The 14,148-nt window shown below is 46.7% G+C and overlaps 1 protein-coding gene across 2 annotated transcripts in view; it reads right to left on the bottom strand.

Annotated features, from left to right (window-relative positions):
• pld3 (phospholipase D family member 3) overlaps positions 1-14,148 on the bottom strand; it is a 37,954-nt gene that overhangs the window by 9,081 nt on the left and 14,725 nt on the right. For both annotated transcript variants that reach the window (XM_078533450.1, XM_078533451.1), the window contains exons 6-9: positions 10,069-10,186; positions 8,321-8,448; positions 6,460-6,660; positions 2,508-2,647 (exon numbers count right to left, since the gene is read on the bottom strand). In XM_078533450.1, the coding sequence (XP_078389576.1) occupies positions 2,508-2,647; positions 6,460-6,660; positions 8,321-8,448; positions 10,069-10,186 (587 nt within the window). The remainder of the gene's footprint in view (positions 1-2,507; positions 2,648-6,459; positions 6,661-8,320; positions 8,449-10,068; positions 10,187-14,148) is intronic.

Below are 14,148 nucleotides of genomic sequence, written 5' to 3'. Positions count from 1 at the left end.
TTTATTTCTGTATTGTTTTTGCTGGCATCTGGGATCTCGTTTATTTTCAAGAATTAAAATGGGAGTGTAGTGGAAAACAGTTTGGGACGTGTTGCTTTTTTTCAGCACCAGCAGCTAAAATGCATAGATCCTGAGGTAGTTTTTTGTATGGACATGGTTCAATGATGAGAGGAGTAAGCCTTTGACTTAGCTCAGTGTGGTCCAGCAGCGATGGCTCACTCACCACAGGTGTTGCTGTGGCAACACTTATATCCATATGCACTATGTCTAGTAGGAAAGTATTTAGATGCAGGACAGATAAATGTAGCTCACATGTATTTACTAAAGAAAAGTTTCAAACAATGCTTGGCAGTTAACTGCCAGTCACCATCAACTGGTGAATTCTCCATGCCAACGCCTCTACCAATCAGATCCCACTTGCCAACCAATCAGCACTCTCTTCTCCTACTGTATAAATTGTTGTTCCCTGTACATTTGGTATTCTTGCAAATTGTCCTGATGAGTCCAAGACAAAAAGCTTTGACAAAAAAATGTCTCTTTTTTCAGCAATGCTAAAGAAAAGTCGATTGCTACTCAGTAACCAAGGAAGTAAAGCAATCAATCACAACTTTTAAATAACATTCACATGCTCTGGGTTTTGTCTAAACATTTTATCAAGAGCAGAGAAAGATTAAAGTTCACCTGCAGACGCTGTATGAATATGAATATTGAGGTCAAATGCCCAATGCATGCGTCTAGCCATTACTTATTATTTATCCTATCAAAATGCAATTAGCCACATGTGGTTTGTAGCTAATGTAATGAATAATTCCATCTCAGTGGGTGCATTCCAGCCTCAGAGCCAGGGATACGGGATTCAAAACTGACTACAAACTAGGGGAGACTTGAGCTGGAGACTAGGATACCAGACAGTCTAGAGATGGGAATATATAAATCCGGAATAATACTTCAAATTTTACTGCAGGAGCAGGACAGAATTCAAACTAGAAAAGGACAGATACTGGGAACTTGACTTTCATAGTAAATGATCAAAACGGAAAGAGGGTGTGAGAGAGAGAAAAACAAAGAAAAAGGGACAGAGAAATAGGGAGAGACAGATAGACAAGGAGAGAGACAGACAGGCAGATAGATAAGGAGAGGGAGAGACAGAGAGAGACAGTTAGAAAAAGAGAGACATTGAGTGAGTGCTCCTGTTCACACATGGCCTCATTATGAAAGCTTGGCTAATCTCCAAGACTCACTAAGGAATTATCTCAACAGGGGTCTGTTTTCACAAGGGAAATGGAGTATTGGCTTCGATTGATTGACATCTTTGTGATGCTTTAATAAATTATCCTTTATTTGAATTTTTCTTTCAACTTTTTCAATATGTTTACTTGGACAAGATATAGAGATGTGAATTAAGATAAAACTTTTGTGTTTGATACTATAATGGCTTTGTTCTGACTGACACTTTTATAGGGTTGTAAGAGCAGCAGTTTTTTTCAAAGCAGATTTCTCAATGGGTGTTTTCTAAGTGCATTCCAAAACTTGTCACTGTTACCTTATGGCACATTGGTTCTAGACTGCACACTGGGCATGGAGCATGCAGGGAGGCTGTGGATGGGGCATGCAGAGCATGGAGGGGGCATGGTAGGGGCTGGAAGGGGCATAGACGGAGAGTAGGTGGAGGGGTGAGAAGGTGTGAGGGGTAAGGGCTAGAAGGTCCAATGTATAAGAAAACAACTGGTACAAAGCCCCTAAGAACTGAGGAGGGCCTTCTAACCAGCCTTCCTCAGTACTCACCCACTTCCTTGGCCGCCTCCAAACTGCCCCAGGAAGCTGTGGGCCCAACTCCATCAGGGGGCCTTTCTCAAGGAGGCAAACCTGCGGAGTTGGGAAATTTCCCAAATCGAGATTCCCACTTCAATGGAGAAAATCCAGCCCAGAGAGTGAGAGAGGTCGAGGCAGAAAGAAAGAGAGAGAGCAGTATACATGGACACACACACACACACACACACATACACACACACTCACTCACACACACACACACACACACACACACACACACAAACACATGCACACACACACGCTCACACACACACACGTACAAACACAAACACACGTATACACATACAAACATACACATGCACACGCACACTCAAACACACACACACAAACACATGCGCACACACACACACACACGCTCACACACACACATACAAACACATGCACACACGCGCACTCACACAAACACACACACGCATACGCACACAAACACACGTATACAAACATGCACATGCACACAAACACAAGCACGCACAAACACACACACACACAAACTCACGCACAAACACACACACAAACACACAAACAGGCGCACAAACGCATGCACATCACAAACACACGCACACACATAAACACATGCACACACACACATACACACAACCACACGCACACACACACACATACACACACACACACACACACACACACAAATGAGATGATCCATGTAAGTTGCCTTTTACCTTTGGGGATGAGAGAACACTGTTGTCGGAATATAATTCATGACTGCCACGTAAACAAAGTGTTCCGCATCATCGATGATGCTGAGAATGGAGGCGAGGTCATCGGTTCGTCCCTGTGGACACAGAGCGGGCGGAGAGCTCTGAAAGGGAAAGGGGACCAAGAGATCAATGTTAACTCAACCCCATTCTGCAAACAGTCAAAGTGACCAACACTGTCAGGAGGGACAGTACCTTGTATAAGTTACAAAAGGGGCAGAGACAGAACACGTGAGCAGAACTATGGGGGTGGAGTTGAATCTGAGGAATTTAGCAACATAAGAGCAGGAGTAGGCCCTTCAGCCCCTCGAGCCCGCTCCGCCATTCAATTGGATCATGGCTGATCTGTATCTTAACTCCATTTACCCACCTTGGTTCCGTAGCCCTGAATACCCCTTACCCAATAAAAATCTATCAAATGCACATTTCAAACTTGCAAATTGACTCTCCCACCTCAACAGCTTTTTGGGAGAAGAGTTCCAGGTGAAGTGCTTCTCCTGAGCAGCTTAGCTCCAATTGTAAAGTTATGTTCCCTTCAATTAAATTAAACACTTCAATTAAATCACCCCTTAATCTGCTAGGCTTGAGGGAATACAAGCCTTATCTGTGCAACCTGTCCTTATAAATTAATCCTTTTAGGCCCCAGTATTGCCTGTTGGCATGGAAACAGGCAGTGAGGAAGTGTGAGGTTATTCACTTTAAACCGGTTAAAGGAAAACTGGAATCTTTTCTTAATGGGTTGAAACTAGGAGCGATGGCGATGTGAAGGAATTTGGTGTCGAGGTGTAGTTAAAGGCTAAGTAGACACGCAGGGTTAAAAACAAACCAAAAGGCTGGTGGGAAGTTGGCCCTTAAATTGAGGGAGCTGGAATATTTAAGAAGTAGGAGCGGGAGTAAACTACTTGTCGCTTCGAACATGCTCCATCAATCAATGAAATCATGGCTGATCCTTCCCTCAATGCCACCTTTCTGCCCTATCCCTTAATTCCCTTCATATCCAAAAACCTTTTGAACCCTCTCTTCAATATACCCAATGACTAAGAATCCACAACTCCCTGGGGTAGAGAATTCCAAAGATTCTCAACCCTTTGAGAGAGGAAATTTCTCCTCATTTCAGTCCTAAATGGCCACCTCTTATTCTGAGACTGTGTCCCCTGGTTCTAGACTCCTTCAGCCATGAGAAATAACCCTGTCAACCCCTCAACAATGTTATAAGTTTCAGCAAGGTTGCCTTTCATTCTTCTAAACTCCAGAGGTTAAAGGCCTACTCTACTCAATCTCACCTCACATGACAATCCCCTCAATCCACTCAGGAATCAGTCCAGTGAGCCTTTGTTTCCCTCATCCTAAGGCAAGTATATCCTTCGTAAGGAGACCAAAACTGCACACAGTATTCCAAGCCTGGTCTCTCTAAGGCCCTATATAATTGCAGCAAGATTTCTTTACCCTGATACTCCAAACCCTTTGCAATAACGTCCAACGTGCTATTTGCTTTCCCAATTCCTTGCTGTACCTACATGTTAACTTGCTGTGATTGATGTACATGAGCTCCCTCTGAATACCAATGTCTCCTAGTCTCTCAATATTTAAAATTATTCTGCTTTTCTATTTTTCCTATCAAAGTCGATAACTTCACACTTCTCCACTTTAAAATTCATTTGCCACCATCTTGTCCACTCACTTAACCTGTCTATAACCTTTGCAGCCTTGACAATACAAAGGGAAGGAGGCTGGTCCACAGTTGTAGAGGACCTTGGCCAGACACGGGCTGTGTTCCTCACTCAGACGCGGACTGCGTTTCTCACTCAGACGCGGACTGCGTTTCTCACTCAGACGCGGACTGCGTTTCTCACTCAGACGCGGACTGCGTTTCTCACTCAGACGCGGACTGCGTTTCTCACTCAGACGCGGACTGCGTTTCTCACTCAGACGCGGACTGCGTTTCTCACTCAGACGCGGACTGCGTTTCTCACACAGACGCGGACTGCGTTTCTCACACAGACGCGGACTGCGTTTCTCACACAGACGCGGACTGCGTTTCTCACACAGACGCGGATTGCGTTTCTCACTCAGACGCGGATTGCGTTTCTCACTCAGACGCGGACTGCGTTTCTCACTCATAGCTTGACTGGTTGGTAAAGACTTGGAATTTGCTGTCTACAAGGGTGGTGGAAGTGGAGATGTTGAATGATTTCCAAAGGAAATTTCACAGGTACTAGGGAAAGTGCAGGGATAGAGAGTGTGACTGACTGGATTGCTCTGCAGAGAGTCGGCATGAACTTGATAGGCTGAATGGCCTCTTTCTGTGCCCTAATGACTCTATGGTTCCCACCAGCAGGACAGACCTACCAGAGCTGTGTCTACAGTGATATACGGTCTGGTGAGAGTGGCCTATACATTCTCAATATTGATTTCTCAGCCCATGACATCTCTTCCCTTCAGAAAACCAATTCTGTTTATCACCATCTATCATAGAAACAGGAGAAGGCCATTCAGCCCCTCGAAACTTTCATCATTCAATTAGATCATGGCTGATCTGAATCTTAACTCCATCTACCCAGCTACAATCATACAATCATCGAATGGTTGCAGCACAGAAGGAGGCCATTCGACCCATCATGTCTGTGCCAGCCCTCTGCAAGATAATGTTTCTTCTCACGTCTCCACTGCTCCTTTTGCCAATTATCTTAAATCCGTGCCCTCTGGTTCTCGATCCTTCTGCCAATGGGAACAGTTTCTCCCTGTCTGCTCTGTCCAGGCCCCTCGTGATTTTGAACACCTTTGTGCCATAACCCTAACCCTGCCTAACAAAAATCTATTAGCCTCAGCTTTGAAATGTTCAGTTGGCCAATCCTTTAGCCTAGAACAGGCTTAGAATAGAAGAGCAGAATATTTTTTAAAAGGTGTGAAACTTTTAAGTGTTGACATTCAAAGACATCGTACAAGGGAACACAGAAAGTTAGCATGGAGGTACAGCAAGCAGGAAGATAAATGGCATGTTGGCCTTTATTGCAAGGAGATTGGAGTATAGGAATAAAGAAGTCTTGCTACAATTTTACAGGGTTCTGGTGAGACCACAACCACACTGTGTGCAGTTTTGGTCGTCACATTTAAGAAAGGACATACCTGCATTGGAAACGGTACAGCGAAGGTTCACTAAATTGGTCCCTGGGATGTGGGGGTTGTCCTATGATGAGGGGCTGAGTAAATTGGGTTTATATTCTCTGGAGTTTAGAAGAATGAGAGGTGATCTCATTGAAACCTACAAAATTCTGAAGGCACTTGATAGGGTGGATGCTGAGAGATTGTTTCCCCCTGGCTGTGAATCTAAAACACAGGGGCACAGTCTCAGGATAAGGGGGCCGATCATTCAGGACTGAAATGAAGAGAAATTTCTTCACTCAAAGGGTTGTGAATCTTTGGAATTCAGAGGGTGGTGGGTGCCCCCATCATTGAATACATTTAAGGCTGGGACAGACAGATTTTTGGTCTCCAAAAAAACTAAGGGACATGGGGAGTGGGCAGCAAAATGGAGTTGAAGCCCGAGATCAGCTATGATCGTATTGAATAGTGGAGCAGGCTCGATGGGCCGAGTGGTCTACTCCTGCTCCTACTCCTTGTGTTGTTGTGCGTTCCACTATTGCCTCTGACCACAGACAGGTCAGCATTCCTGCCTGTTAAACAGGATTTGGAGAAAGCACTGAGGCTAGTAACATACTCTGGGTGGGGAACTTTCAACGCCCAGCATCAGGTTTGACCAAGTCGTACCACCACTGACTCAGCTGGGTAAGCCCTAAAGGATACAGCTGCCAGACTGACTGAAGGCGCCAACTGCCAACATGTCAACACCCACCCCGTCTCTGCGCGGATCCCACTGAACCACCGAAAGAAACAGACAGCATTTTGCAAAGCTTACCGATAAATAGACTCTGGCTGGAGCGTTGTCGAGGTCCAGTTCCATTGGGGTTTGACTGTTGTAGGCCGTTGAGTACTTACTGGGCCAGGGAGATGGGATGCTACTGTTGGGCCCACCTATAGCCCAGTACTCTTCGAAAATCTTGCCCAGATCCTGGGCAAGACGGCTGCAGTTGTAGACGATGGCTCCCAGCTCCTTAACCTGCCAAAAGGTAGGAATATATTTAAGGTAATGAATCCCACAGGAAACTGTGAGAAACTCCCCCCCGCCCACCACCCGTGTATCACAAATGTCCATGAAACAAAGCTCCTATTGAAAAGAACTTGCATTTGCATAGCACCTTCCTCATCCACAGGATGCCCCCTAGTGATTCACAGGGCATTTAAAACGTTTTTAATGTGTAGTCACTCTTGATGTACAGGTAATGCACGGCCCATTTGTACCCAGGCAGGAAATGAAGAGGGAAATATCATTTCTTTTTGAGATCTTGTTTGAAGGATAGATTCTGGCTACAGACTAAAGGAAACCCCCTGCTTTCTTCAAGTTGTGACACAAGATATTTTCCATCTACCCACTCAGGCATATGGGCCTCAGATTAATGCCCCATCCAAAAAAGATGGCGCCTCTGACATTGCAGCACTCCCTCTGTACTGCCCTGAAGCGTCAGCCTAGACCTTGGGCTCAAGTCTCTGTAGTGGGGCTTGAAGCTAAAACCTGTTGGTCAGAAACTCGAGAGCGCTGCACCCATTTCTCGGGCACAAAGTAGGCGCCTAAGCCTCCAACATGGCGGGCGGGGCAATCCACCATCATCAGGTTGGTAAAGGCGGAGAAAGAGGCAGCAAGGGGCCTCTGCCTGAGGCAAATCTTTGTCTTTATCATAATCAAATCGAGGCCTTCAAGCCTGTTTGAGACTCCCCCCGTTTACAAAACTGGCTTTCTCTGAAGGAAGCCATCACCAGACCAGCTGCAGACTTACTTAAAGAGACCACTGACGGTGGTCACTAAAAAGATACATTTATAACAACAACTTATAACTATATAGCACCTTTAACATAATGAAACATCCCAAGGTGCTTCCCGGGAGCATTAGAAAACAGGGTATGACACTGAGCCACATGAGGACGTATTAAGTCAGGTGCCCAAAAGCTTGGTCAAGGAGGTAGGTTTTGAGGAGTGTCTTAACGGAGGAAGATGAGGTAGCGGGGCAGTAGAGGTGTAGGGAGGGAATTCCAGAGCTTCAAGGCAACTGAAGGCACGGCCACCAATGGTGGAGCGATTAAAATTGGTAACGCACAAGAGACCAGAATTAGAGTTGTGCAGATACCTCGGAGGGTTGTGGGGCTGGAGGACATTACAGTCTTAGCGAGGCCATGGAAGGATTTGGAAACAAGGATGAGGATAAAAATATTTTCCTAAATCTGGAGCCCTGAAGGCCAGGGGGAGCGATTTTCCCGAATCCACAGTACTGCCTTTGCTCCCAATGTCCCTCTGAATTGCTTTCCCCTCTACCACCCCTATTAGCACCCCCGATAGCCCCTACCCTTAATCGCCCTCTCCCTCCACCTCAGTAGCCCCACCCAAGGTAACAGCCCCTCCCCCCCAACGGAAGCTCATCCGTCACAATCTCACCCCTCCTCCTCTACCTAGAAAACACTTGCACTGATCGGTCTTGTGGAACTGAGGCCGAGGCCCTGGATTGGGTGAGCCTGGGGCCTATGCTTCCCTATCCCTGATCCCAGGTCATGCTGCCATGACTTTTTTTCTGGAAAATTTCTCGGCTTTTGAATCAGAGGAAGGAGTCCTGGAGTTTGACTTATTGCGAAGGCTTCGGCCTTGTCTGCCCACAGCTTCCCCTCGGTACCTGGGTCAGTGATCTCCAATCCATGTTGGAACTTCCAATGTACAAGTGCTTCCTGTCCACAATCCAGAATTTTGTGTGTAGAACCCCAGCCGTCAGCCTGCGCATGTCCACGATGGCCGTCTTTGCTCCTGTTAACACATGGAACACACAGCCCAATAACCACGTGTCTTGTATTGACTTGGGAGTCAACATAGGGCAAAGGACTTGCATTTATATACCGCCTTTCGGGGCCTCCGGACAATGAAGTACTTCCGAGGTGCAGACACCATTGTAGTAAGAACATAAGAAATAGGAAGTAGAGTAGAGGCCATTCAGCCTTTCGAGCCCAATGCACCATTCGATGAGGTCATGGTTAACCTTCTACTTCAACACCATTTCCCTGCACTATCCCCGTATCCCTCGATGTTTTAAATATGTAGAAATCTATCGATCTCAGTCTTGAACATACTCAACAACTGAGCCTCCCCCAGCCCACTAGGGTAGAGAATTCCAAAGATTCACCACCCTCTGAGTGAAGAAATTCCTCTTCATCTCAGTCCTAAATGACCTGCCCCTTACTCTGAGACTGTGTCCCCTGGTTCTAGACAGCCCCCCTCCCCCCGCCCCCTGCCCCAGCCAAGGGAAACATCCTTTCTGCATCTACCCTGTTGTTCCCTGTAAGAATTCTGTATGTCTGAATGAGATCACCTTTCATTCTCCTAAACTCCAGAGGATAAAGCCCCAATCTATTTAACCTTTCCTCATAGGACAATCCCTCCATCCCAGGAATTAATTCAGCGAGTTTTCGTCGTAATATCGAAAACACAGCAGCCCATTGAGCATAGCAAGATCCCACAGACAGTAATCAGCTTTACCGATGTTGATTGAGGGGTAAATATTGGCCGGAAGACCCAGGAGAACTCCCCTGCTCTTGTCTGAATACTACCCTGGGTTCTTACATCTGACAGGGCGGACGGGGGCCTTGGTTTAAAGTCCCTTCCGCAAGAAGACAACTTTTGACAGTTTAGTGCTCCCTCAGCACTGCCTGGAGTTTGTGCTCACATTTCTGGAGTGGGACTTGAACCCACACTCGGGTTGCCAACTGTGATTAAATGTATTTCACCACCTGACTTGCCCCCACGCTCCAGCCATCAATCGGCCAACACGTCCGTCCTTGTGACGTACGGCCTTCCTACGTCAATCGGAAAGCAAAAAGATTCATTACCCAATTGGATGATGCTTAACTATCAGCCAAACAGCCCTCATTGCCCCCATTTTCAATATTTCTATATCCGGGAAAGAGAAGTGTACAAGGAAGTTTTTTGTTTAACTATATATTTTTTGAATGTCCCAGTGATTTTTTCTCCAGGGTTGCACACAGCAGTGTCCTGGAGATTGATCTTCAATACTTGGAGACCCCAGGCCAGTCCTGGAGAGTTGGCAACCCTAACCCACAACCCCCATATTGTGAGGTGCGAGTGTTTCCCCGCTAACCCCCCAGCTGACACTAACAGAGAGCCGCCCTTGAGTGCCTGAGAACTGCAGAATCATTAAACACGACGGTCCAACAAAGAGGCCATTCAGCCCGTCACGCCCGTGCCGGCAGTGGGAGAAGACAATCCAATTAAGCCCCACACCCTGGCTCTGTGACCGGAGCCCTGAAGACATTTCCAAAGATGTTGCAAAGCAACGGAGCTGCGCGAGACAGCGTTTGTGTTTACTGAACTTTCCAGGAGGCCGCCAGGGCCCAAAAGCGTTGGTGAACTTACCGCTATTTTCCAGGAGACGCAGGTCGTTCGAGGTCTGTGAACCGGAGGGTTTGCTGACAGCGATTCGCACAGACAGCTTTCCGGAAATCCGCTGCAGCTCCTGCAAAACCTCCTGGCCCTGGGGAGGCAACTTATTCGTCAAAATCGGAAGGGCAGCAAAACCCCGAGGGAGGCAGCGACAGGCTTCAAGGGGCCCGAAAGCAAAATACCGCTGGAATGCTGGGAACCTGAAACAGGAAACAGGAAATGCTGGAAAAGCTCAGCGGGTCCGGCAGCCTCTGCGGAGGGAGAAACAGAGTCAGCGTTTCCAGTCTGTACAGACTCTTGACGATGCTGACGGAGAGTCCATATGAGTCTCGAAGCGTTGACTCTGTTTCTCTCTCCACAGACGCTGCCAGACCCGCTGAGCTTTTCCAGCATTTTTTTCTTTCCGTTTCAGATTTCAAGAGGACACAGACAGGACATGAGAAAAGGCGGACACATAGCAGACGAAATTCAACTCAGAGAAGTGTCAGGGTGATGGGGTTTGGTCGGAAAGGTGAGAAGATGCAACAGGGGTTGATCCTCTTTTCCAACCATCTTTGGGGTGTGGGCTGGGTCAGCATTTATCACTAATTGACCTTGAGGAGGCGGTGGTGAGCCACGTCTCTAAAAAGGCGACCCAACGGGTGGGGTGTGGGTTGACCCCAGGTGGGCCCTGCCCTGCCCCAGTCTTCCCACACGTTTGTATGGCTGTTCGCACCGTTTGCATTGAGAGGCATTAGCACCTGCAGAGGCTCTCGCTCTGCCCTGCTGCAGCGCCTGTATGATGCAGCCCACATACCTTAGCACGACACTTTTTCCCCCCTTTACTATTATCGCTGCCCTTGTACTGAGTGGCTTGCTGGGCCACTGCAGAGGGGCAGTTAAGAGTCAACCACATCGCTGTGGGTCTGGAGTCACATGTAGGCCAGACCAGGTAAGGATGGCAGATTTCCTTCCCTAAAGAACACCAGCGAATCAAGTGAGTTTTTACAACAATCATTTCTGGTCACCTGAGACTTAATTCCAGACTTATTAATGAATGGAATTTAAACTCCACCAGCTGCCCCGGTGGGATATGAACCCATGTCCCCAGGCCATTAACCTGGTGACATTACCACTACACCGTACATGTGATGCATAACCTCCAATAATAGTCTTTCCCAATCCCCATTATATTTACCGTCCTTAATTTTCATCAATCTATATTCCACTATACTGTGCTTAATGCTCATTAATACGCCACTTCATCATTATATTCTGTTCTTAATCCCCAGAAACTGCAAATCAACAATATCCATTTCAATCGTGAGGTAGTACAGAGCTTGAGTATTGTTGAAAAAAGAGATTTTTTTGTCAAAGCTTTTTGTCTTGCACTCATCAGGACATTTTGCACGAATACAATCCAAGGGAGGCAACAAATTTATACTGTATGAGAAGAAAATGCTGATTGGTTGGCAAGTGGACTCTGATTGGTAGAGGCATTGCCATGGAGCATGCACCAGTTGATGGTGACTGACAGTTAACTGCCAAGCATTGTTTGGAATATAAACCAGGCCTTGGCGCTGATTGGTCAAGGCATTGCCCTGAAGGATGAATCAGCAAATAGCTGCCACTTATTTTGTTTAGCTGAAACAGGCGCAATGTGTGTACATGTTCTTCCTGCTGCAAAGACCAGGGCCCAGTGTATTAATATATGTAGCTTCCAGTACATGCAAATGCACCACACTGCGAGACTGACTGACAATCTTAAATTGTTTGTCAGCGTAATTATTAGCATATTGAAGATTATTTAGCAAATGTTGTCCAATCGCAGAATCACATCTAATGTTGGACACTGTGTTTTGAGTTTTGCGAGGACGGGCTGGTTGGGTACAGTCTGTATCCTGCCCGTTGTGAACAGCAGCTGGGACAGGCTGTTTGATACGATCCACCCGTCTTTGGGTCGTGTGGCCTACATACCCAGCATCACACTGGCACTGAAATTCATATACCATGTTACTCATTTGTGTGATAGTCAGAATGTCTTTTTGGCTTGACGGCTGCATCCTGTTAGTGGTGAACACCACTCGTGTTGTTACTGCATAGTAGCAGCGTGAAACAGCTAGCTTCACCTGTTGCTCACATTTTTGAGATACCTTATCCTTCCAGGATAATCTAATGTAGACCAGGCGCTTTTCAGGGCCGAAAGTGGTGGCCTTAGACCTGTTCATGAGTTTGTGAGATATACAGAGTGAAATGATCTGATCAGGGTAGTCACTATCCCTGTGTCCATGTCCCCATTTGACATTGCTAGCCTGTTCACCAGTGTTTCACTTAAGAAAACCATAGATATTTGCACTGCAACATTATATCATGGCAATCTAGACCCACCACCATCACGTGAATCAGTGTTCCTTGAGCTTATGAACTCACATAGTTGAGTTCAGTTTTAATGACACCATGTATGCCCAAATAGATGGTGTTGCCAAGGGATCCCCTCTGGGCCCAGCTCTCACAAACATCTTTGTCAGATTCCATGAGAAACGTGTCTTTGATGGAACGACACCAAACCTCCTACCCCTCGCATATTTCTGATATGTGGATGACACGTTTGCTATATTTAAATCCACAGCTGCATGTAACAATTTACCTACATGTCTTAATGGGCTCCATCCTGCGCTCAAATTCACCTTTGAACTGAAACAGTCAAATGGACTCCCCTTCCTGGGCGTAGTAGTTGAGAAATCTCAAGCCACGGTCTACTGCAAGCCTGCCTTCACTGGTCAATATACACGTTGGGATTCTTACAGTTCCACACGCTATAAGATTGGTCTTATTGGCAACCTTGTAAATAAGTTGTGAGCCATTTGCTCACCATGCAAGCTTGATGCTGAAATAGGTGCATCAAAGGCATCCTGCAGGATAGTGACTACCCTGATCAGATCATTTCACACTGTATATCACACAAACTCATGAACGGGTCTAAGGCCATCAGTTCCGGCCCTGAAAAGTGCCCAGCCTACCTCAGATTACCCTGGAAGGATAAGGTATCTCAAAAATGTGAGCAACAGGTGAAGCTAACTGTTTCACGCTGCTACTGTGCAGTAGTAACATGAGTGGTATTCACCACTAACAGGATGCTGTCATCAAGTCAAAAAGACATTCTGCCTATCACACAAATGAGTAACGTGGTATATGAATTTCAGTGCTGGTGTGATGCTGGGTATGTAGGCTGTACATCCCAAAGACGGGTGGATCGTATCAAACAACAAGTCCCAGCTGCTGGTCACAACGGGCAGGATACAGACTGTACCCAACCAGCCCGTGCTTGCAAAACTCAAAAAACAGCACGGAATTTTACACCGGTGGAATTTTACACCGGTGGAATTTTACTCGGGTGGAATTTTACACGGGTGGAATTTTACTCCGGTGGAATTTTACTCCGGTGGAGTTTTACTCCGGTGGAATTTTACTCCGGTGGAATTTTACACCGGTGGAATTTTACACCGGTGGAGTTTTACACCGGTGGAATTTTACTCCGGTGGAATTTTACACCGGTGGAGTTTTACACCGGTGGAGTTTTACACCGGTGGAATTTTACACCGGTGGAGTTTTACACCGGTGGAATTTTACTCCGGTGGAATTTTACACCGGTGGAGTTTTACACCGGTGGAGTTTTACTCCGGTGGAATTTTACGCCGGTGGAATTTTACTCCGGTGGAGTTTTACTCCGGTGGAATTTTACGCCGGTGGAGTTTTGCACCGGTGGAGTTTTGCACCGGTGGAATTTTACTCCGGTGGTGTTTTACACCGGTGGAGTTTTACTCCGGTGGAGTTTTACTCCGGTGGAATTTTACGCCGGTGGAATTTTACGCCGGTGGAGTTTTACGCCGGTGGAGTTTTACGCCGGTGGAATTTTACGCCGGTGGAGTTTTACGCCGGTGGAGTTTTACTCCGGTGGAATTTTACGCCGGTGGAATTTTACTCCGGTGGAATTTTACGCCGGTGGAATTTTACGCCGGTGGAATTTTACGCCGGTGGAGTTTTACGCCGGTGGAGTTTTACGCCGGTGGAGTT

Source organism: Cetorhinus maximus, chromosome 32, assembly GCF_964194155.1.
Source record: "Cetorhinus maximus chromosome 32, sCetMax3.hap1.1, whole genome shotgun sequence".
Lineage (NCBI taxonomy): Eukaryota > Metazoa > Chordata > Chondrichthyes > Lamniformes > Cetorhinidae > Cetorhinus > Cetorhinus maximus.
The sequence above is the reverse complement of the archived record's forward strand: the minus strand, read 5'-3'. Positions and strand labels throughout refer to the sequence as shown.